This window comes from Ambystoma mexicanum, chromosome 1p (assembly GCF_040938575.1).
Source record: "Ambystoma mexicanum isolate Mex_15411 chromosome 1p, UKY_AmexF1_1, whole genome shotgun sequence".
Classification (NCBI taxonomy): Eukaryota; Metazoa; Chordata; class Amphibia; order Caudata; family Ambystomatidae; genus Ambystoma; species Ambystoma mexicanum.
Window position 1 is genome coordinate 392,753,749 of NC_090921.1, and position 23,907 is coordinate 392,777,655.

At 48.5% G+C, this 23,907-nt stretch overlaps 1 protein-coding gene across 3 annotated transcripts in view; it reads left to right on the forward strand.

Annotated features, from left to right (window-relative positions):
- LOC138570930 (SURP and G-patch domain-containing protein 2-like) overlaps nt 1-7,915 on the forward strand; it is a 906,804-nt gene extending 898,889 nt beyond the window's left edge. For all 3 annotated transcript variants that reach the window (XM_069649158.1, XM_069649157.1, XM_069649159.1), the window contains exon 8: nt 7,416-7,915. In XM_069649158.1, the coding sequence (XP_069505259.1) occupies nt 7,416-7,514 (99 nt within the window). In that variant the 3' untranslated portion in view covers nt 7,515-7,915. The remainder of the gene's footprint in view (nt 1-7,415) is intronic.
- The last annotated feature ends 15,992 nt before the right edge of the window (nt 7,916-23,907 follow it).

Below are 23,907 nucleotides of genomic sequence, written 5' to 3' on the forward strand. Positions count from 1 at the left end.
TGCAGGAGATCAATTTTGTTTAGCATGGCCGATTGAATACTGGCACACCATGCTTCATCTTTGATGATCTCATCTAGGGAGTTAGGAGGTGAAATAAGCTCATTGAAGATGGCGAAGATTTCCTTAGATTGAGAGTTGGCATTTGAGATGCGGGCATTAAAGGAGTTAGCTTTGGCTTTGGTAATGGCGGCTTTGTATTGCCTGGAGATTATATCGAAGCAATTTATAATAGTGACGCTAGGGTTAGATTGCCAGGCCTGCAGTTCTTCTGTGAACCAAGAGTTGACGTACAGGGGCTTTTTTTCTTTTTTGCTTTCAAGTGGGGCTATAGCATTGGTGAGAGTGTCTTTGTAAATGTCTGCTAGGGTGTTGGGGTCACTGGAGAAGGGTGGGGCCAGTGCTGGGATATTCAAGTGTGGGTGGAGGTTCTCCTGGGTGAGTTTCTTAGAACTTCTTGCTTTAGCTGCAGGGGCAGGGGTGGGGGTTTTTGAGTTGGCGGTGATGGGAAGGGAGAATTCAATACAATTGTGGTCAGTCCATGGCATGGCTGTACTGGAGGTGATGGTGGTGAGGCAGTTATGGTCTGTGACCCACTCCAGAGTGTGGCTTTTGGAGTGAGTAGGGCTTGAGACTTTTTGTGTGAAGCCTAGGTCAAGGAGTTCTTTGGCGAGGGACGCAGCAACTTTGTCAATGGCGTCATTGAATCCTAGGTTTAGCGTTTTAGTGGAGCTTTTTAGGTTGTCACTGAGTAAATGGATAAGGTGTCCCTGAAAGTCTGAAGGGAGACCTGCGGGGCGGTAAAGCACATGGATGTTGATGGTACTGTTAGGGGACAGCATAAGCATAGCAGACAGTGGGCCTCATTATGAGAATCGTGTTAAAAACGCAGTCATTACCGACATGGTGGTATTAGCGCGTCTGTGCACCCTCGACACCGCTTATAGCGTCTGATTACGAGAGCGCGAGCATGCGCAAACCCCCATGCCGGTAATGGCTGCATCGCCATGCTGCTAAAGGCCCCCCAACCTCCCGATAGCGGCATCATGGAACCCACTGATACCGCCTCCGCCCAGGAGCAACTGAACAGCACCAAATCATGCATCTTGCACGTACCACCATCACTGATGCCCTGCATCTCTTGCTCCCCCACAGATGCAGAAAGTGAAGGCCAGGAGCCTGCCCCAAAGGCCACAACATCCTCAAAGGGATCGAGGGCCAGTCAAGAAGGCACTGGACCTTCTACCTCCAGGGCAACACCAACTCCCACACTGCAACACAGGCCAGCAGTACAGGGCAGGCCAGCAGAGAAGGAAACAACATGTGAGACACCAGCCGACGACACAGCCACAATGGAGTTGTCAACTGTTGCAGAGGCAGAGGGTGATGGCACGCAGTCTGCTGCCACCAATTCCATAGGGGAGGTAGCTGCCACTGCCCCCCTCAGCGATATGGAGGGCCACGCTGAGGAATTTTTAGACAACAACCTCCATGTGGTATGTCCTCATAACCCGAGCCCCCAGCCCACCCCCCTGCACTCCACACAGGGCACACCAGTCAGCCCCATGCATGAACATGCCGTAGTACTGGGGAGTCCACATCTGTCGTCCCCATCAGAGGGCAGTCCAGCATTGGCCCACCCTGCCATTGCACCTTCCACCTTCACAGCCACCACTAATATGGAGGCCCGCTTGAAGAGGGTTGAGGCCTGCCAGGACAGCATGATTGAGCTGGTCTGGCAGTATGTGGCGGAGGGGGAACTGACCTGCCATGAGATACGCGAAGCAAATGCGGCTACCATCATAGCCATGTACACCAACACCATGGTCATCCGAGACAGTTTAGCTGCAGTAACACAGGTCCTTGGCAGCATTGTTGAACATTTGCAGTAGCAACAACCTGCACAGACGGTCACACTGGCATCCACCTCTACCCCATCCACCACACCTGCCAGCTTGACTCCTGCACGCCCTGTGCGCATGACCAGGCGCAGCGCACGCCACAATGACATGCTGCCCCCAGACCCAAAGAGAGGCTGCAACTAGCAGGTCCACCCTGCATGTTCTAACTGCCACCTGTGGAAAATCATGATGGCACATCATGTGTGGGATGACAATGGGTGAGGGGGGAGGTGGTGTTGGGGGTGTTGGGGGGAGGGGGATGTGGTGTTGGGGGTATTGGAGGGCGGGGGGAGGTGGTGTTGGGGGTTTTGAGGGGTAGAGTGGGGGGGGAAGGGGGTGTGTGAGGTGGAGGGTTCAAGCACAATAATGTTGAAGATCCAATACACCCGTTGTGTTCAAAATCATATCATGACCGGACATTGTTCATTTTGCGTGTGTTTATTCAATTCATGACAGCGCACAGTGCCCAACTCCCCACACACCCTGTGTCCAGATACACACGATCCCAGTGCCCAGGTAGTACTAACACAGAACCATCAGCATCTCTGTGGTTCAGAAGAAATCGTCAATCAGTGATTGGCGCACAGCACGGCCATCTTGTGCATTGCGAACTGGCAGGGGTGCTGCATCTCCTCCATCATCATCATCCTCACCTGGTGCATGCAGATCAATGTCAGGTGGCAGTGGTACGTTTTGCCGGATGCACATGTTGTGCAGCATGGCACAGACCATGGTGATGTTTCCCACCTTCTCAGGACCGTAAAGGAGTGCTCCACCAGACCTGCTGAGGCAGCGTAACTGTGCCTTCAACAGGCCAAAGGTCTGTTCAATCACAACACGGGTACGGGTATGAACCCGATTGTACTCCTCTTCCTGCCTGTTCTGCGGGTTCCGTACAGGGGTAAGTAGCCACGACTTCAAGGGATAGCCACCATCACCTGCATGGGAGTTCAATAAGGTATTTGTAAGTCAATATCTAACCTGACACCTTTAGAAATCACTGCCATGGCTGCAGCAATTTGGTGTTGACATGAACATGTCCCTGGATGTATGCACACAGGTTCATTTGACGAAATGTGTGCTGTACTATGGTCTGCTGGTGTGGATTGCGTTGTCCAGATGATGCAGGGTGTTCACTTGCATGCTGACGCAGAAGTACTGTGGATGCCGAACAATGTTTTTCCACCCATATTTACGATGTGTAGTACTCTGTATGTATTGCCACTAGCGGCATTGCCACAGGTGTAATCATGTTTTGTCATCCATTGCTTGACATTCCCATGGTGGCCTGCTTGTACGTCTGGCATATTGTCATTGCTGTGCAGCATTGGTTTTATGTATGGCATTGATGTGTCATGTTCAGGTTGGGATGTTCAGGGCAACAGTGTTTAGCTGTATGTGCATTGTTCACTCACCACCCAATCTCACCCAGGTGCAGTATGCATCCCCCCCAATCTCACCCAGGTGGAGTATGCACCCCCCTAATCTCCCCCAGGTGGAGTATGCATCCCCCCAATCTCTCCCAGGTGGCGTATGCATCCCCCCATCTCACCCAGGTGGAGTATGCATCCCCCCAATCTCACCCAGGTGGAGTATGCACCCCCCCTCAAGCTCAACCCCCCCACTGCACTGCCATGGGCCTGTCAGGCAACTTACAGAGCAGCCAGGCACGTCGTCCAGCATGTCGCTTAATGTAGCGTGGTCGCAACGAGGTACGCAGCACCATGCTATCATGTGTGGATCCGGTTATCGGGCACAACAATGTGTGATGATCTTGCTGGAGTCACATATTATCTGCACATTAATGGAGTGGTAATGCTTACGATTGCGGTACACCACCTCTATGGCATGAGGGGCCACCAATTCTACATGGGTGCAATCGAGGGCACCAACGCAATTGGGCATGCCTGCCAGTGCATGGAAACCAACTTTAGTGTCAGGGAGCTCCTGTCCAGTCCGTGGTAGGGATATGTGGATGCTTGCGTGCTTCAGGAGGGCATCCAGCACTTGGGTCACCATGTGTGAAAAGAGTGGTTGTGATATGCCATGCAGCTGGCCCACTGTGTGCTGGTAGGTGCCTGTGGCCAGGAAGTGGAGCACAGACACTACATTCAGTAGAGGGGGATGGCAGTGCAGATTTCTATGAGGCTGACAATGTCGTTGTGTATCATGTCCACTATGGTGGTGATGGTGTCCCGGTCCAACCAGTACAGGGTGTGGATCTGCTCAGGGGTTAGGTTGAATGGACTGGCTCTGATGCGAGGGATTGGTGGCTGCCTTTGTGGTACCACTGGCTGCACTGGTGGCACTTGCTGGGCCTGTCTCACCCTCCTTCTCCTCCTTCGTCTCCTCTGTGCTGCCTGTTGATGTTGTAGTTGTTGCTGGTGTAGCAGTACAGGCATGTCCTCCAGCCCCAGGATTGCAACAGAAAGTGGGATCATTTTGGTGTAGGAAGGGGTGTGGTGTGTGGGTGTGCTCCTTTTGTGCTGGGACAGGCTCCATTGCCTCCACCTGTGGTGATTTTGTGCACCTGTGGAAGTTGTTTACAGTGCAGGTTGCTATTTACGGGTGATCCGCGATGGGGCGCCTGTACGCGTGCATGCCGGTAAGTAGGGGCACGGTACAGGCGGTGGCGGTATTACCGGGTTGCCGGCTCGTAATTGCCCAGACCGGTAATCTATGCCGGTATTACCATTCCGCCTTCCTTTTTTCCTTACCTCCATGCTCGTAATGAGGCCCAGTATGTCAGAGTTGCTAGCCGGTGGGTGACTAATAAGTCTGAGAAGGAGGGTGTCTTTGGAGATGAGGGCTACTCCGCCTCCTAGGCGAACTGGTCTGTCTTGTCTGAGGATGGTGTAGCCTGGTGGGAGAGAAAGTGCGACGGCTGGGCCGGATGCCTCATGTAGCCAGGTTTCTGTGATGGCTAGTATGTCGAGGTTGAGATTGGTTAGGAGATTGTGGGCCTCATTACACGGATGGCGGTAAGGGATTACCGGCACTGGTAAGGGCACCGGTGCCCGTAATCCCTTAGCGCCATACTACGAGGTCCCTCAGCGGTTCCCGTCCTTAACGTGTGGCCAGACCACATGTTAAGGAAGGGACCCGCTGAGGGACTTCAGAGCAAATAACGGTACTGCTAATAGCGGTACCGTTATTTGCTCCTTCCCCATTCCCATTGAGCCCTATGGGGGCTCAAATGGGAATGGGGAAGGGCCTTGGTGAATGGGGAATTACCGCCCGCCAACCTTGGAATGGGGCGGTAATTCCCCCATTCACCAAGGCGGAATCGGTAAAATACCGGTGGCAAACATGGCGCTAATAGCGCCATGGTTACCGCCGTCTGTGTAATGAGGCCCTGTGTATTTCTAGGGCATGTGCTGGGAGGGAACAAGCATTGAGGAGGGCACATGATGATTTTGATAAGGGTGGGTAAAGCTCCTCCTTTCACAAAACACAAGTACACCCAGACTGATAGATGTGATGGGGTTGTCAGGCCAAGAATGGTAAAAACAGAATGGCCTTGGGAAACCCTGTGGACCGTAACCACACTCCCACCAGACTTAGATAATTATATTGAGTGTTTGGTCGATTTAACAGGAGATGGAGGGTGCTTTTTTATGAATAACACAGCAGAAGAATATGCCTGAGGGGGCAGAAGGGAGGAGGTTTACATCACGTGTAGAGCACGGGTACCTAATGACAATGAGTATAGAAGGAAGAAAGGAGAAGGGTTAGTTAATGGAGTATTAACTAAAGGGAGAATGTTGGAATGCATGTACAGCTTCCCAGCCAGGCAAAATGGTTGAGGTTTAGGAAAAACTATTGGAGTGCAACTTCGGAAGAGCAGAGTGAAGTTTGCGCCACAGACAGTGCATAAGTTGTTTTATTTTGGTTTGACATATATTATATATGTGCATATGGCAACACAGAAAGAGAAACACATGGATTAATGTTGTGGTTGCAGAGGTCATAGATAGGGCAGCATTATAATCCCAGTGTTTGTGATGCAACTGTATTGACATAGGGTAGTGTGATGGGTGGGAGGGATTGAGCTAAGTGGAAAATGGAGTCAGCCAGGCAGTGTGGTAGAAGCAAGGTCAGTGTGTTAACTTGGCAGAAGTGTCGCCATTTTGATGTTAAGGCCTAACACATGAACAGAAGAGTATGCAGGCCTTGGTGTGGAGCTACAGCTCTGGTAGTTCAGCACAAAAACAAATCCTCTTTTTTCATTTCCCCGGAGCGAAGCGGAGGTCAGAGGCACACATGGTGCGCAGATAAGTATTCATTGTATCCAGCCGCAGGGCCTGATCGTGGTGTGAACGGAATGTTAGTTGGTAAAGGGACAGGAAGGGAAGCACCCTTTGAAGGACGCATTCTTGAGAATAGGGCACAAGGTTCTGTGATGTCAATGAGCCAGGCGAAGATTTAGAACACTACTGCCCTCACCCTGGGGCGGACAACCCATATGAATCACACCAAGACACACAACTTCAGTAAACAAATCTTTGAAATTCAGACTCAAGAGCAGTGCACTGTTCACGTCATCCCTGAGTAACTGGGGTTAGGAGGAAATAAGGTGGGGGGGCGTGTCTGAAACATCTTGAGATTTGGGAAATGAGGAGCAGAGGTGATACCAATACATTTAGTAATTTAGTACACAGTTGGGGAGGGGGGTGCAGCACGTGTGTGCCATTTGAGTTAATGAGGAAGCCTGTTGTCTTATCAAACAAGAGTTGGCGTAGCTAAGTTACTTTGATTGGGTCTTGAACAGGAGTGTGCCCATTATGTGATGTTCCCAAATTTACAAACCTTTTGATAAGAACCCACCAATCGTACATGGGTTCAACAGTGACAAGGTATGGGACCACATGCCTAAGGGAATGAGGGTAGCGTAAATGTGGCCAATCGGTCAAGGGGCTAAAGGGGGGATTAGCGTGTTCTATAGCTGGTAGCCAATGAGGGTGGTGGGATTATGATGTGAGAACTAAGATTTTCAAAAGTTGCAAAGCAGAAACCAATGAATGAAATATTGGTGATCTGGGTAAGAATTCTTGTGGGGTGATGAGGAAGAATGACTCTTCTTTGAAACTGAGCAGAAATTAATGAATGACTGCTTTTAATGTATAGGGATGTAACTATTCCTAGATTCTGAGCCCAAGTATTTTGATATTTGTCCTCTCTAGCCCCAAGAAGGCTTAAAAAGTGTAATAAGGCCGAACACTGGAATTGTATAGCCTCAAGGTGTTCACCTCGTAGCAACTGGGAGGAGGCCTAAGTAGAGAAAATGAAGTTGAATAACTATTAAAAAGAAAAAGGAATTGTAATGAGACTGAACCATGTGAAACCTGTTCCATGTACCAAGGGTGGATACGTCACTGATAGATATAGAGGAGGAGTATTATAGCTAGTAACTTCCTCCTGCTGTGATATTAGACACAGCTAGTTGTATGTAACAAAATATACAACATGGATGTATCGAACATTAATAGTCGATTGTCCTCTACTTGTTTCCCACAGACATCCATTCGGTGTATTCACTTGATGAGAGGAACAAAGGAAGGGACTAAGTGTGGATCCCCCATTTGTCCCAAGAAGAAAACGGACTACTGTATATGACAATTTAATGTGGTTCTTTTACCCCTGATGAATATCCGATGAAATTATTATCAATGCTAAAGGAAAGAAACATGTTGGGAGCATGGTTGAATGCAGTGTGAATGAGTGGAGTAAGCACTGATAGGTGAAAGTGGTATGGACTTAGGTGGACCGTCTCACTTGGAGAGGGTTTCAAATTATTGATCCATGGTGTGAATTCATTGAATATGAAAATCATAAATATTGAGATATGAAGTGATCACAGAATATTGTTATAATATAGTGTTATGATGTGAAAATGTATTGTCTGTTTTAGACTGATGTATGCACAGTCTAGATAGAATAAGAGTGTATACATTGTTTTTTAAGATTCTATGTTTTAGAGAGAAACTAATAAAAAGATATTTTTGATATATAACAAAGAGTATGTGATGATTCTATGTAAAATAAACATATACAAGTGAATAGACACGAATGGCACAAGGGTAACAGGTGACCCTGTGAATATATTGTATAGTACCATAGTGTAGAGGGCTGTTCACACGTGGTCTAGAGAAATATTTCCTCTAGTCTTTCGATTGTCAAAAGGGATTATGATGTACTCATTATTATGCAAAGTATTGTTAAGTTGCAGAATTTCCACTATATAAGCTGAACCCTTTGAGATAAGACAGGCTCTGTGTAGGTATGGTTCTACGGGACCGTCTGAAACCCTTTTTTCATGTAATAAACCTTTTTCTTTTTTTTCTGTGCAACACGGTGCAGTGATTATTTTGCCTTCCGGGTTGTTTTTATCTCTGTTTTTGATCTACCGTCCTTTGGGGCACCAGCCTAAGTGAGAATATTTCCGTTCCAGCTCTCCTCGATTATGGGGCCTGTGGAAATTAAGTGGACATGTTTTTGTAGCGCGTAAGAGCTTTCCAGTCGAGACCAAAGAACAAACCGCTCATATTCAGGTCATCGAAGGAACTCCCTTGGTTTCCAGGCCCATTGTACAGCATACCATCCCCATGTAGATGTCCATCCACCAACATGTAGAGTCATTGGCATTTGATATGATCCAAATACCTGCATACCTGGTTGTTTTAAGGTTACCATGGCTCATGGAACAGAATCCAGTATTAACTGGAGGACAAGAGTATTGATATTTTTTTCCAACCTGTGTACCTCCTGATGTTACACCAGTACGGCAGCACCTACAGAGCCTGTTCCAGTAGTTCCAGGACCCTCTGCCCAGCCACGTACAATCAGTGCCTGTGTCCCGCTGCCAAGAGATTACAAGTCTTTCCACAATGTTTTTCAAGAACCAGAAAATCTATGTTTGCCCCCTCATCTGTCTTTTGACTTTGAGATCAATCTACTGCGGCAGCAACAATTGCCCAACAAAAAATGTATTCTTTGATTGTGAAGGAGAGGGAGGAGTTGAAGAAATACTTGTCTGAATGTCAGGGATGGGTTTACATTACTCCTTCTAAGTCTCCCATGGGAGCCTTGTTATTTTTTGTCCCTAAGAATATAGTACATTGGGCCATGTATAGGCTTCTGAGAACTCAACGCCTTAACCCAGAAAGATTCCTACCACTGATCCGGGATATACTGGATTCTCTCAGCAATGCCCAGGTTTTCTCCAAATTGGATATATGTGGGGCATCTGGTTTGCATCGAGTGGAAGACTGCATTCAAGGCACTCCTGGGGCATTCCGAGTACAGGCTGATGCCTTTTGGGCTTAGCAACCCCCCGGCTGTGTTCCAATGTTTTATGGACACCATATACTTGGATCTAATGGGAATCACGGTCTGGGTGTATTTGGATGATATCTTTTCATCCACCCTGGAACATCATTTAACCCATGTATCCGAAGTGCAAAGTGCTCACGCGGCTGTAAAAAAGCATGTTCTACCTCCCAAAGATTGAGTTCTTGGGATATGTGAACAGTCCAGAGGGGATACAAATGGCATCCAAGAAGATGCAAGCTACTCGGGACAGTACAACCGAAAGGTGGTGCAGTGCTTTTTTGGAGTACACCAGCTAATACCGGCGCATTGTCAGCAACTACACCAAGCTAACTTTAAACATTATAAGGCTTCTACGTGCAAACCAGAAATTCCTATGGGCAGAACACACAGAAACAGCATGCCAAGCTTCAAAGCAAGCCTTCCAGGTTACCTCCATTTTGTAACACCTGAACAATTCGCAACCCTTTATTTTGGAGACTGCCTCGGATCAGGCTATTTGGGCAGTGCTGTTGCGGTGGAATTCACCAACAGAACAAGTACACCCCATTGCCTTCTACTCATGGAAACTAACACCTTGTGAACAAAATCACTCTATCATTGAAAAGAAATTGCTTGCTATTAAGGCTTAGAAGAATAGTGCTAGCATTTGCAGGGGGGCCCTTTTCGGTTGGAATTACATACAGATCATCTCAACTTGCAGTACTTAGTCTATTCAATGTCGGAACAGCCGACAGGCCCAGTGGGCATTCATTTTTTTAATGCAATACCACATCCATATTTTGAGCATTCCAGGTACTCTGAACCGAAAGGAGAACGATCTCTCCCGCTCTTTGCAACATACCACCGACAAGGAAGTTCCTGGGTTAATCCTGCCCCCAACCCAGCATTTCTTGGCAGCCATGATTCCTTTCTTGATCCAGTTGAAATTGGACACCTGCTCAGACCCAAACTTGCCTTGATAATTGTTATCTCCCGACACAGAAGCTGGAAATGGATCTCTTGTTCCATGAAAATCGGCTGTGCATACCCAGTCAGAGCTTACCGACTCTACTTTTGGAAAATATCCATGACTCTAAACCCGTAGTTCACCGTAGAGGGAGGGGTACCAAGGAACTGCTTTGCAGGCAGTTCTGGAGGCCTAGATTGTGTACTGACATCCATGACTATGTAGGTTCCTATCCCACTTGTGCCCAGGTGAAGATGGACCATAAGTTGGTCTGTTGTGACCACTGGAGGTGCCTCCATGACCTTGGCAAACCATCTCCACAGATTGTATTGTGGTTTTACCCCCCTCTGGGGACTGTACCTGTATCATGGTGGTGATAGTGTAACTCTAAATTGGCACACTGTAGTCCCTTTGCCGGCTAGCTGACAGCTAAGGAAACGATGGATCATTTCTTCAATATCTTTTGTCTGCATGGGTTCCCTGAGAACATTTTCTCAGACTGTGGTTCTCAGTACACCTCTCCATTGTGGTCATCCTTATGCCGTTTGTTAGCCTGAACTGAATGCTGTATGAGTCCCTATCACCCACAGACCAATGGACTCATTGAAAGGACCAATCGGATGGTGGAACAGTATTTACAGTGTTATACCAACGTTTTACAGTCTGACTGGAAGTCGCATTTATCATAGACTGAGGTGGCCTGTAACAATGCCCTCCATTCTGCTACAAATTTGAGCTCATTCTTCTGTACTTATGGTTTCGCCCCAAGTTTCTGCCTATGGCGTCGTTCCAGCCTGTTTAGGTAGTGGTGGGCTCCGATCTGGTCATCCGTCTGCAAGAGGTCCATCGTCATATTGCGGTACCACTACATATCTCGAAGGAAGCCATGAAGAGAGCGGCGGTCCGGAGGCAGTGTCCCGAACCAGAGTACCAGGTAGGGTGTTGTTGTCAAGTTAGGATTTATCAGCTTGGAACCTACGTCAGACGTTGGCGCCCTGGTATGCAGGTCCATATCACATCGCTGCCCGCATTTCCTAAGTAGCCTTTCACTGCCATCTGCCTGCATCCTGGCACGTGCATCCCATTGACCAAAAGACCTTGCTGAAGCGTGCCTTTCTGATCCCTTCTCCCACACCATGGGGGTCATTATGAGTATGGAGGTAGCCATGGCGCTATTTGTGCCATGGCTACCCCCATACCGCATACCGGGTCCGGGTTCCCTGAATGGGGAAATACCGGGCCATTCCAACCTTGGAGGACCCGGTATTTCTCCATTCAGGGAACCCATCCCTATTCCCATTCAAGCCCCCATAGGGCTCAATGGGAATGGGGAGGGGGCTAACAATGGGCCCGTTAATAATGGGCCCTTTGTTAGCTCCCTGGACTGCTAGCGGGACCCGCTAAGGGCACCTGGTTTTACCAGGCGCCCTTAGCGGGTCCCGCGAGCAGACTCGTAATAGGGCGGTAAGGGGTTAACGGCACCAGCACCCTTACCGGCGCCGTTAACCCCTTACCGCCCACCTAGGAATGAGGCCCCCAGTCTCACCCTGTTCTGGTTTCTGGATTGCCCGAATACAAGATCAACTGCATCGGTGATTCCTGCTGTCGCAGAGGTCGACTGTCCTACCTGGTCTTCTTGAAAGGCTATGCTGCTTGCGATCGACTCCTGGGAACCTGCTTCCACTGTTCATACTCCCGCTCTTGTATGGCATTTATACCTGGATTTTCCCTGGAAGCCTGTTGCCCCGTTTGGTCTTGGGAAGGGGCAGTGTGTCACAGCTCCCTTGCGGGGTCCCAGCGCCCTTATCGGCTTCCAGGCTTCTGCGCCTGCAGCTGGAGGCTCCTTTCACTTTGGCGGCTGCAATCCCGTCTAGATGGCGCGTGCCGCAGCATCCATATGGGGGCTGCCATTACCAACGCTGTGCTGACGTGCCGGGGACCAGTGGTTGGTTTTCCTGCATGCACATTGCACGCCAGTTGCCGGATCAGCATAAGAACAGAAGCATGGAACCACTCAGTGCGTTGCAACCTCTCTTGCCAGTTTGAGCAGACGCTCTGCACTTTTTCCCCTGTCCTCTCCTGCTTTTTCTGTACCCTTGCCTCCTGGGTACTTTGCTCTGTCTCGCCTGCTCCTGATTCTCTCTTCCTCCCACTGTGGCTCCTTGGCAGTTCTTTTGGGATCAGTGCCTTCTCCAGGGTGAATTCTTAGCTTTGAGCCCTGGGTATTTCCCTCAGCTTCTGTGTCACCTCTGACAGTGATTGCACCACATAAATCAAAGGAGGCGCCATACATTGTGGTGTTGGGAGAGCGTTTGTTTCGCCAAGTTGTAGTATTGTTTTTGACCAGGGGGAACGGGAGCCCTATCTCACTTCCTTCTTTAGCCTAATGAATGTATTGACAACACACAAAAGCAAACACAAAAGATGTGTAAGGACCGCCCGTCTCAGAGGAAACTGCCATACTCTAAATACACAGGATGTCGGATCAATACAATCACAACATTTTATTCAGTCAAGACAAGAAGCCAAAAAAACAGCAATGCATTTCTCATGCGAAAGGAGTCCTTTGTCTATTTCAATCGAATACAATATTAAAAACACCCACAATTGATTTATCATCAGACCGCAACCAACTTGTGTTATGTTGCAGGATTTAAAATGGCCACATAAATATACTGAAAAGAAATGCACAAAAAATAATTGCACACAAGCGAAACCAACAAATTTGAAAATGCTAATGCACACAAATCTCATGTTTATACTTCTGAGGATTGAATAATACATTTAATTATGTCTACAACAGTATAAAGTGCAAATTGCAGATGCTAAATACATTGACTCTGATTAAGTTGATAAGGATTTAAACATAGTGCAAAGAAAACACCATGACTCCACGCAAGAATTTGAAATCAGGTACCAGCAAAAGTAAGTTCCTCATTGATATTATGACCATTAGGAGCTTTTGTATCCAAAATAATTCTGGTCTCCAATTGGTGAAGCTTCAATATTCTATCTCCCCCGCGAGGATGTTTAGGTACGTGACTGATCGCCCCCAAAAAAGTGAAACCATCCAAATTATATCTGTGGCATTCTTGAAAATGTTTCACCATAGGGTAAAAATGATCAACAGTTCTTATCGCTCTGATGTGTTGTAGGATCCTCACTTTTAGTTTGCAAGTAGTGTTGCCGACGTACCATTTTTCTTACACGGACAACAATGTACTGTGATGAATCCTGCAGATGGCTCACTAAACCCCTGCCTAAAGTCTCCACCCAGGTGGCCAGGGAAAGGCAGACACTTCCTGACATTTGGGCTGGTGCTCTGCTTGAGGATCACCTTGCAGGAGACGAGGCTCAGGGATGTAAGGCGATCCCGTGGGATGAGACACAGTATCTGTCTCTAAATGAGAAGAACGTTTATCAAGTACCAAGGCATGTAATGGCTTATTGTGAGTATGCAAAAAAGGTAGCAGGCACCCCCCTCTCTCGAAAGAACATGGCATGATAACATGTTCTATGGTTTTTACCCACTGTGAGAGTTTGCAGCCATCGCTTTTTGCTCACTGTTCTTTTCACAAAGGAGGAATATCCATTTGCATATCAGTCTTTGTCCCGCCCACAAAGGCAGTCCAGCACCTAAATGCCAGGCAAACTTCCTTTGAACAAGAGTACGAACAGCAACCCCATACACATGTTTCAGCCTTGTTGGGCCTCATCAGCGAGGTGGAGATGTGCCTCTCTGAGTACAGTGAGCAAGGGGTCCACGTCTGGGTTCCCCCAGGTAATTTAGGGTGACCAACCTCGAGTTCCTTACAAAAATGCAAAAAAGCTTGCAGGCATCCCTCTCTAATCCAGGAATTGAACATCCTAATGTGGGTAAAGCTATGGTAAAATCCTTAAACATCTTAAGTAAGGAAAAGCCTGTCTGTGACTTATACATTTAGAAACCATTCTAACTCCCAGAGGTACAGTAAAAGGAAATCTATTAATAATGGCTTAAAAGAACTGCCTTCATGTTGATTTTAAAAGTAGAAAATTGACTAGAAAACCTAATTTTGTTGTTGCAGACTTCAAGTCTCATAATTCCCTAAGTAATGGGACGAGGAAGATGGCTCAAGAGCAATGTTGCAGGAGTAGTCAGCTTGTTAAGGCAAATGACACACACCTGAGGGAGACAGAGAAGCTTAAAAGGCCCCCTCAGGGGCAGGCCATTAGATGGAGATGGAGCAGCAGCAGTAGCAGAAGGAGAGCACGTTGTTGGCAGTCCATGCAGAAGTTGGAGGAAAGGGAGGGTGCCGGGACAACTGTAGAGCAGGTTCCAGCTGCCGGTCCTGAGAGGGTCCTTTCCACCATAAATCTGAAGTGCAGAGGTTGCGCAGCAGGAAGCGTGAAGGAAGAAGGCGTTTCCCCATGTGAACCGAATTGCAAAGACTGCACTGCAGGAAGCATGCAGGAGACCGTGGGTGGGAGCTGGTGTGCAGCCGAGGGTCTCGAGAGCAAGGCAAGCTCCATGACTGCGTGGCAAGAATGAAGGCAACTTCAACGATGAAGTGTGTCTGTTTGAAAGGCGCCAAAGCAGTGGAAGTCCTGCAGCATGCGAAGGGACAGAAGACAGAAGCCGGTGAGTGTTACCAAGCGTTCTAATCTCTTGCACACACAAAGGAAGGCAACACTCCTGTCGATCTGTGACCTACATACTGTAACTTTCTACTACCGTTAGCCCTCCTGACACCATCCATACCATCACAAAGCCTTGTCCTCACTAATACCATAGCCCAACCCACCTGTCTGCTTCACTGTGCCTTCTTTGCTTCACCCCTAGACCATGTACATCGCGTCCAATGCCCCGGGAACCTTGTCTCAATTGGGAAGGATATACTCAGGCACGCAGTACTGTACCCACCTTCTGTGTCCTAGGATTGTTACTTTAAGGACTGTATGACGTGTTATCAGTAAAATACTGCATACCGAACTTTAGCTAAGGGATCATCATTGCTTACACGTATTTGCCTACCTATGCCTAACGGTACAGGAACTATCTGTATGCAAACATGCTATGTCTTTCATAGCATTGTGCCCTATGAGGCTGCGACTTAGCCCTTATACAGTATCATATGCAACACTCTGTTACTTCCTAGCTGACCTACTCTATTGTGCAAGTTGTAGAATTGCCTCTGTATTGCCTAATACATTGCCTTGTTCAAGTGTGCCCATTTGATCAGCCCTCTGTGTCTAGTGTAACAGTGTCTGCACTAGGTTCTCCACTCCAGTACTCTGCTGGGCACGTTGTAGAACTGTTGTGTACGTTGTAAAATTGCACCTGAATTACGTAATATATTCCCTTGTTTAAGTATGTCCTGTTAAAGAGTGCCTATCTGATCTGCTCTATGTATTTAGCGCAACCGTGTCTGCACTAGGTGCACCACTCCAGTACTGCCTTACGTCCCTGTTATCAACCTCCTTTATGCTTTACATGTACTTGCTGATACTATTTTCTTGCTGGTTCATGCCCTTTTTAGACCCTCACTTATACAAGTGCCTCGGATACTTCTATGCGTCCTCACTGTACTCTACTTACACTCTACTGTACTACTCCCACATACTGTTTTGGCTTGGTACTCCCGCCTAAACACTCTGGTTGTTATATAAGGTTTTTATAAGGTTTTAACTACGGAAGCTCAGAACAACCCCTGAAGCAATCAGTAGACCCCCCCTTTCCACGTGACTTACTAATACTGAGCTCAGGGCAAATAAAGATGACTCTCTGCCTAGGGGTTATTACTACCACTAACTCCCTTCTAACCTAAGTAATTATCTTGTTTCTAAGCGCCTTAGCCAGTCACGCAGGGCATACTACCGGTACTATGCACGCCTCCACCTACCTGCACCTAAAAGTGCTGTTTTCTATACTTGCCACCTGCCTTCAAATTGTCTAGATATACCTAGCCAACCAGGATCTCGACATGTCTAGCCAGTCATCATCCTTACCTTGGATCAAACCGATGTTTCTTACCCCACACAAATATGGGCGCCAACCCTTATCCATCAAAACGACAAAATGTCTCCCTAAACTGAAAGAAAATACCAACATAGCCTACTTAGAATATATTAAGGACATTGACCTTGACCACCTACCACTCACCAACATAGATAGCAATAAATCCTCTACTAAAGTCAACCTACCTTGCTCTACAAAAACTAGAAACAATAGACTTGGTTCCAGACAAACCAGACCCCTTGACCCACTCGCCAACATTTTAGAAAAAGAAACTCTCCCTACAACTGGGAATAACCAGAACGCCAGATAAAATGCCTCTACTAAAAATGTTCTAGACAATAATTATACATCTAAAAGTAGAGGCAAGACCAATAAGACTGGCGGTCAGAGGAAAACTAGAGCCATCTTGACCAACTCTAATTCTGTCACCATTAAGGGTGCCCTAATTAACACCAGGTCTCTGGTGGCACATGCTACCGACATAGCGGACCTCATCACGGCTAAAAACATGGACTTCCTTCCTATAACTGAGGCATGGTTACATGCAGCTGCAGGCCCGGCCATCCTACTTGTAGTACCCGACAACTACAATATCATTAGAGGAGATAGAGCAGATTCCAGAGGTGGGGGCATTGCCTTCATTACTAAGTCCAGTTTAGGCATGAGAACAGTTCCTTCGCCTATTGTCACGTCTTGTGAATTACTAAGGGTTAAAATACCTATCTCAAACTCCCGGACCGTAACCGCCCACTTAATCTACAGACCTCCAGGGCCCATTGGCTCTTTCGAGGAAGATATCAGTACTATACTCTCTGACAATCGAAAGCCACCTCACAAATACTACTGCTTGGAGACTTCAACCTAGGTTTTAACGACCCCAAGGATCAACAAACACTAGATAAGTGGCCCTCTCCCCCCCCCCCGAGGCCCCAAAGCATGGGGCCACATGTATGGAGACCCCTGGGGGCAGATGGGTGACCATCTGCCCCCAGGGTGGGGGCATATGAACAAAATAATAATAAAAATAGGAAACAATGGGAAGGGGGGAGGGGGTTGGGGACCACTAGCTACCCCAGATTTCTTTTAGGACATGAAAGGGTTTTGGCCCTCTCCCTCCCACCCCAAGTGGAAAGGGGGGGACCCTGTGTCATCCTCACTGGGGGGCAGAGTACATGAGATGGCCCCCCATCCAATGGGGGGGGGCACCAGGAAAGTGTGGGCAGGCCCCTCAAACGATGGGGCCTGCAGGATAGGGCCCCCTGGGGCAGATGGGAGCCCATCTGCCCCTAGGGAATGGGGCAAAGAAAATAAAAATAAATGCCATGGCTGGTGTAGGGGGGAGTTCCCCCCCACTGTACCACTAGGGATTATTTTTATGGAAAGGGGTAGTCCCCCCCCCACCCAAAATGGACTTGGGGTCATGTCATGCAGCCCTACCTGGGGGCAGTTATCTGCTCTTAGGAAGGGGCATGTAACCCGAGGGAGGGCTGCATGAGAACCCCCCTCTTATCTTCCCCCAGGGAGGGCTGAATGAGATGACCCCACCTGCATTTGGTGTGGGGGGGGGAGGGTCACCCCCCATTACATTACAAAATTCCCTGGCAGTTTAGGGTGCTCCTCAGCCCCCCCCCCTCCCCTAAAGTGCAGTTACCCAACTCCCCTTGGCACAGATGGGCCCAATAGTGTGCTATTCTGCCCTCAGGGTGCCCAAACCTTACTGCCCCACCCACTGGGATGCCTGTCCCACATTTTTTTGTCGCCCTCTTCCCCCTCACCCCAAATGGAGGGGGTGTACCTCACGCAGCGGTTTGTAGGAGGCCCAGGGAGGCCTACATGAGGTTCCCCCCACCACTTTGGGGTAGGGGGGAGACGGCCACCACAAAATGTCGGACAGGGCCCCCAATGGGAGGGGCAGTAGGATTTGGGCACCCTGCGGGCAGAATGGCACACTATTGTGGCCATCTGTGCCAAGGGGAGTTGGGTAAACAAAGGAAAAAAGTGAAAATGGTAGACAGCATTTTAGGGGGGCTGTGGGGCACCCCAAACCGCTGGGGAATTTTGTAATGGGAACGGGTGTTGGCCCACTCTGCCCCCCACAATGGAGTGGGGTCCATGTCATACAGCCATCCCTGTGGGCAGATATCTGCTCCTAGGAAGGGACACCTGACCCCCCAGGGAGGAGTGCATGCCAGTCGCCCCTTATCTGCCCCCAGGGAGGGCTACATGAGATGCCCCGCCCCTCCATTTGGAGTGGCGGTGGAGAGGTACACCCCCATTACATTACAAAATTCCCCAGCAGTTTGGGGTGCCCCACAGCCCCCCTACAATGCTGTCTACCATTTGCACTTGTTTTCTTTGTTTGCCCAACTCCCCTTGGAACAGATGGGTACATTGGTGTGCACATCTTCCCCCAGCGTGCCCAAACCTTACTGCCCCACCCACTGGGGGGCCTGTCCCACATTTTTTGGTGGCCTTCTCTCCCCCACCCCAAATGGAGGGGATTGTACCTCACGCAGCTGTTCGTAGGAGGCCCAGAGAGGCCTGCATGAGGTTCCCCCCTACCCATTTGGGGTAGGGGGGAGACGGCCACCACAAAATGTCAGACAGGCTCCCCAATGGGTGGGGCAGTAGGTTTTGGGCACCCTGGGGCAGAATGGCACACTATTGTGGCCATCTGTGCCAAGGGGAGTTGGCTAAATAAAGGAAAAAAGTGAAAATGGTAGACAGCATTTTAGGGGGGCCTGTGGGGTACCCCAAACCGCTGGGAAAATTTGTAATGGGAAGGGGTGGTGACCCCCTCCCCCCACCCACAATAGAGTGCGGGCCATCTCATGCAGCCCTCCCTGGGGGCAGGTAGCTGCTCCTAGGAAGGGACACCTGACCCCAAGGAGGAGGGCATGACAGCCCCCTCCTTATCTGCCCCCAAGGAGGGCTACATGAGATGCCCCGCCATTTGGGGTGGGGGTGGAGAGGTGCACTCCCCATTACATTTAAAAAATTTCCAGCGGTTTAGGGTGCCCTTCAGCCCCCCTAAAGTGCAGCCTACCATTTTGAAATAGTTTCTTTGTCTACCAAACTTCCATTGGCGCAGATGGGCACATTGGTGTGCCAATCTGCCCCCAGGGTGTCCAAACCCTACTTCCCCATCCATTGGGGGCCTGTCTGACGTTTGGAGGGGCACCTCATGCAGCTCTCCCTGGGGGCTGATATCTGCCCATAGGAAGGGGCAAATGGGTTTTCACTGTGCAAATCGGCCCAGAATTTATTACCCAGAACCCCTGGCAAAGTCCAAATTTAGGGGTAAAAAGCACAATTTCCGCACATTTCACTCTGCTCACCCACCAAAATACGCCGCCACCAACACATGGCCTACTGTCCTGCGTTCCCAAAGGTGTCCCGATGAAAACGGTACCTCACATGTGTGGGTGCACCTAACTGGGGGCAAAGGGGAGTGCCAAAAACGTGGCTAACCCCAAGTCTTTTTGGACGCCAGTCGGTAAAGGCTTGTCAGATGGCCAATAGCTCCTTCTGCAGGACAGAATAGTGGCTCTCGCTGGGAGGCAAAGTGCGGGATAGGTAGGCAATAGGATGTTCCACTTTGTCATCGAATTCTTGTTTTAAGACTGCACCAATGGCGTAGTCAGATGCATCTGTGTCCACCAGAAAGGGCCGATCTATGTCAGGTTGGGCCAGGATTGGACCTTGAGTTAATCTTTGTTTCAGCTGCTGAAAGGCCATTTCTTTAGCAGTTGCCCATTTAAACGGTGTGTCCTTCTTTAGGAGTGCTACTATGGAATGCACTATGTCAGAAAATGTAGGAAGGAATTTTCTGTAGAAATTTGCAAGTCGCAGGAAGGATTGAATCTGTTTTACTAAGGTAGGTGCTGGCCAAGAGAGTATGGAGTCGTCCTTGGCAGGATCCATTCCAATTACTTTGGGGCTCAACACAAATCCAAGATAATGAACTGTCTGGACATGGAAGAGACATTTTTCTGGTTTGGCCAGGAGTTTGTGTTCACATAGACGTGGTAAGATTGCTTTTACATGTTCTTGATGGATCTGGTGGTAGTTGGAATAAATCAGTATATCATCCAGGTACACGATGACAAAAAGGAACAGCATATCAGAGAAAACTCTATCCATAAAGCGTTGAAAGACCGCAGGGGCGTTGGCGAGACCGAAGGGCATTACCAGATATTCAAAATGACCAAAGGGAGTCCTGAAGGCCATCTTCCATTCATCGCCTTCCTTTATCCGAATGAGGTGATAAGCACCCCTAAAATTGGGTTTAGTGAATATGACAGCACGCCGAACCGCCTCCAGCATGTCAGAAATGAGTGGTAGCGGATAACGATCCTTGAGAGTACATTGGTTGAGGCCACGGTAGTCCAAACAGGGTCGAAGTTCTTTGGTGTCTTTCCTTGGAACGAAGAATAGGGAAGCACCGGCTGGAGATTTCGAAGGACGGATAGTCCCATTTGCCAGGTTGGTATCCAGGAATTCTCTAAGGGCCCTCTTTTCGGGTTCGGATAATATGAACATTCTGCCGAATGGAATCACTGCTGAAGCATCTGTGTCAATGGCGCAATCCCTGGTCTGTGGGGTGGAAGAGCCTGAACAATGGCAGTTGAAAACACATCTGAGTACGTTTGATAAATCTCAGGTACTTGGATAATGTTGGACACACTTAAGGATGATTGTGTTTCTGGGAGTTCACCAGAGGGTTTTGAAATGAGTCTTGAGACAAGCAATGGGACATACAGTATTCAGAACCTAGAAATAGGGATCCAGCTGCCCAATTAATGTATGGATTGTGTTTCTGAAGCCAGGGCATGCCTAAAACCATGGGGTAGTGAGCGGCCTTTATGATGTCAAAACGGAGCCTTTCCTGATGGTTGTTTATCAAAAGTAGCAATTCCTTGGTTTGGTGAGTAATGGGTCCGGAAGACAAAGGTCTCCCGTCAATTCCTTCAATGGGTTGTATTACTTCTTTGGGTTCTCGAGGAATGTTGTGACTGACAGCCCAGTCATGGTCTATGAAAACACCCATGGCACCGCAGTCCACTAGAGCCAGGATGGGGAAATATTCATTCTCGGTAGGCGACAAGATAGACTGAAGAATCACCAAGGTGTTCTTTCCTGGAGTATTCAAGGGAGGAATGGATGCGGAGCAGGCATCTTTCTCCCGAAGCTGGGCTCCGCTTAGGATCGGGAGCTGGCGTTTCCTAAACGTTGGGGTGGAGTTATTGGGCATTCTCTCACAAAATGTTTATCAGAGGCACAATACATACAAAGTCCGGTATTGATCCTGCGGATCCTTTCTTGCGGAGAAATCGGTCCACGGAAGGCACCCAACTGCATAGGTTCTGGATCTGAGGGACGTGGAGCGGATGCTTCTTTGAGGCAAGGATATTCTACGGTTGTCTATGGGGATGTTGTGTTCGTTTTTCTTTTCTCTGCCTTTCTCTCCTGGATTCGGAAGTCTATTTGTAAGGAAAGGTCCATCAGGGCATGGAAGGAACTCGGACGAGCTACTCTGGCTAACTCATCGTTTACTTCATCATTCAATCACCTTCGGAATAGGGTGAAACTAGCTTCTTGAGACCAATCGGCTTCTTTAGCTAGCTGTTTGAAGCGAGTCACGTAAGTAAGCATATCCTGAGCTCCTTGCTGGAATTCAAGGAGTCTTTCTTGTGCACTGTAAACAAGTTCTGGTCGATCAAACATTGCCTTAAAGGCTTCCACAAATCCATCGTAATCATCCAAGAGTGGGTCTCCCGAATTGACTAGGGGAGTTGCCCATGTTAAAGCATTGCCCGTGAGGTGAGATATCATGAATCCAACCTTAGCTTGTGGCGTGGAGAAATAGTAGGGTTTGAATGTGAAATGTACTAGGCAAGAATCAAGGAAGGAACGCAGGGATTTGGAAGATCCATCATATTTTCCCACTACACCCCCTACCAGGGCGCTTTCTTTGACTGCGGAATTCCGGTACAAGACAAGCTGTTTTAATGCTGCATTTTCGGCCTAGAGATTTTGAACCTCTGTGGTTAATTCTTGCATTCCTCTCATGAGGTCTTGAACTGCGGCTTCCATGTCTACTTCTATATCAGGTTTAGGCGTCTCAATCTGTCACAAGCTTATTTCTTTCTCTCCTGTTTTTCCTTGCTTGTGGTCTTCTTGGGAGCGCTTTCCTTCTTCCTCACTGTTCGAGACTTGTACAGGTAAGAGCGCGAGTCTTCGGGTTCCAGCGTGAGGTACCCGGCTGCCTAAGCAGGATAGCGTTCAGTATCCAAGAATGTTCAGCGACGGATCCAGGAAGGAGGAGGGGCAGGCGTCCTATGCTCGGAGAGTGGCCGGGATACCGCGGCACCAAGCACAAGAAGGGATCCGGGATGAGGGGAGATGAGGCTAGCGGAAGAATGCAGGATTCAGAAGAGGGTTCCAGGAAGGAAGAAAAAGGGTTAAGGAACTGGAGATATTACGGTACACGGACTCTAAACACACGCCTAACAACTCCAAGCAGTAGCGTTGAGACGCGCAGAGCCGCGGGGGCATACCTGTTTTCTAGGAAGTAGAGTGTTGCATGCAAAGACTAGAGCGCAGCGTTTCTGGGTCATCAGCCATGTTGGAAGAATCACTGACCTCATGCCGTGGTGCATCATGGAGCATGAAGTCCAGAAGGGGTGGAATCGGTGGTTCATGACAGCCTGCTGTGTAACCCGAGCTTGCTGCAGCCCTTCCTTCCAATCAACCTGTGGACTCCAAAAACGATGACCCAAACCCAGAGCCTGGTGAGACCCACTAGACTCAAGAAGACCTGCATTTTGAGCTATCCCACAGGTTGCTGCGACCTTGCGTTCCTGCAATACCCCAACACCCTGGGACCTCCTGCCACTGTGCGGTGCATGGTTTTCCGAATTCCGAATCTCGCTGAAACTTCATGGGCATCTTGGTGTATCTCCAGAGACACAAACCGATTCCAAACGGTCCCCTCACAACAGTGCTGGACTTTTAAAATGACGAGAATACAACCGCGATTTTCTGTCTTCTTCTGTGCTCTTTGAAAAGGCGCCAAATCCACAGAACCGCATTCAGCCGCGAGAGAAATCTTGCCTAGAGCCTTCTTCATCGATCCCTGTTGCAAAGTCCCTTCTGAGGTCTTGTGTTCAGTCTTCAGGACAAGGAATCCACTGACCGGGTATTTGGCTGCAGTCCCTGAAGTTCTCCTGCTGCAATCTCTTCTTCATTGCTGAGGTACTGTGTTGGCTTGGGTATATACTTACCTTAAGCCTTTTGGGATTTGTGTGTAGTCCTGGGGTGTTTTCTGTGACTGGGAGGTCCCTCGTCCAGTGCACCCAGTCCCACTGCTAGAATCCTGCTGGGCTGTCTTCTGTGAAGCCTCTGTACCCTCTTCTAACTCTAAAGTAAAGTACTCACATGTTTGCCAGTTTTCCTAAGGAAACTCTGACTTTTGCTTCTAAAGAACTTCTTCTAACACTGCCTGTCGGTCACTAGCCCTAGTAACCCCCCAAGAATAAGGGAAAGACTTTGAAGGGATTGGGACTTCTGCCTAGAAAATAAATCAAGTGTTTTACTTACTTGTAAAGAGTTGGTTGGTAACTGTAATTCTAAGAGTGAACAGTTACAAAAGTTCTTACTAATCTTGAAAGCGTGATGCACTATTCTTAAAAGTATGGTTAACATCTTTTCTTCCTTAGCCACTGTTTTGC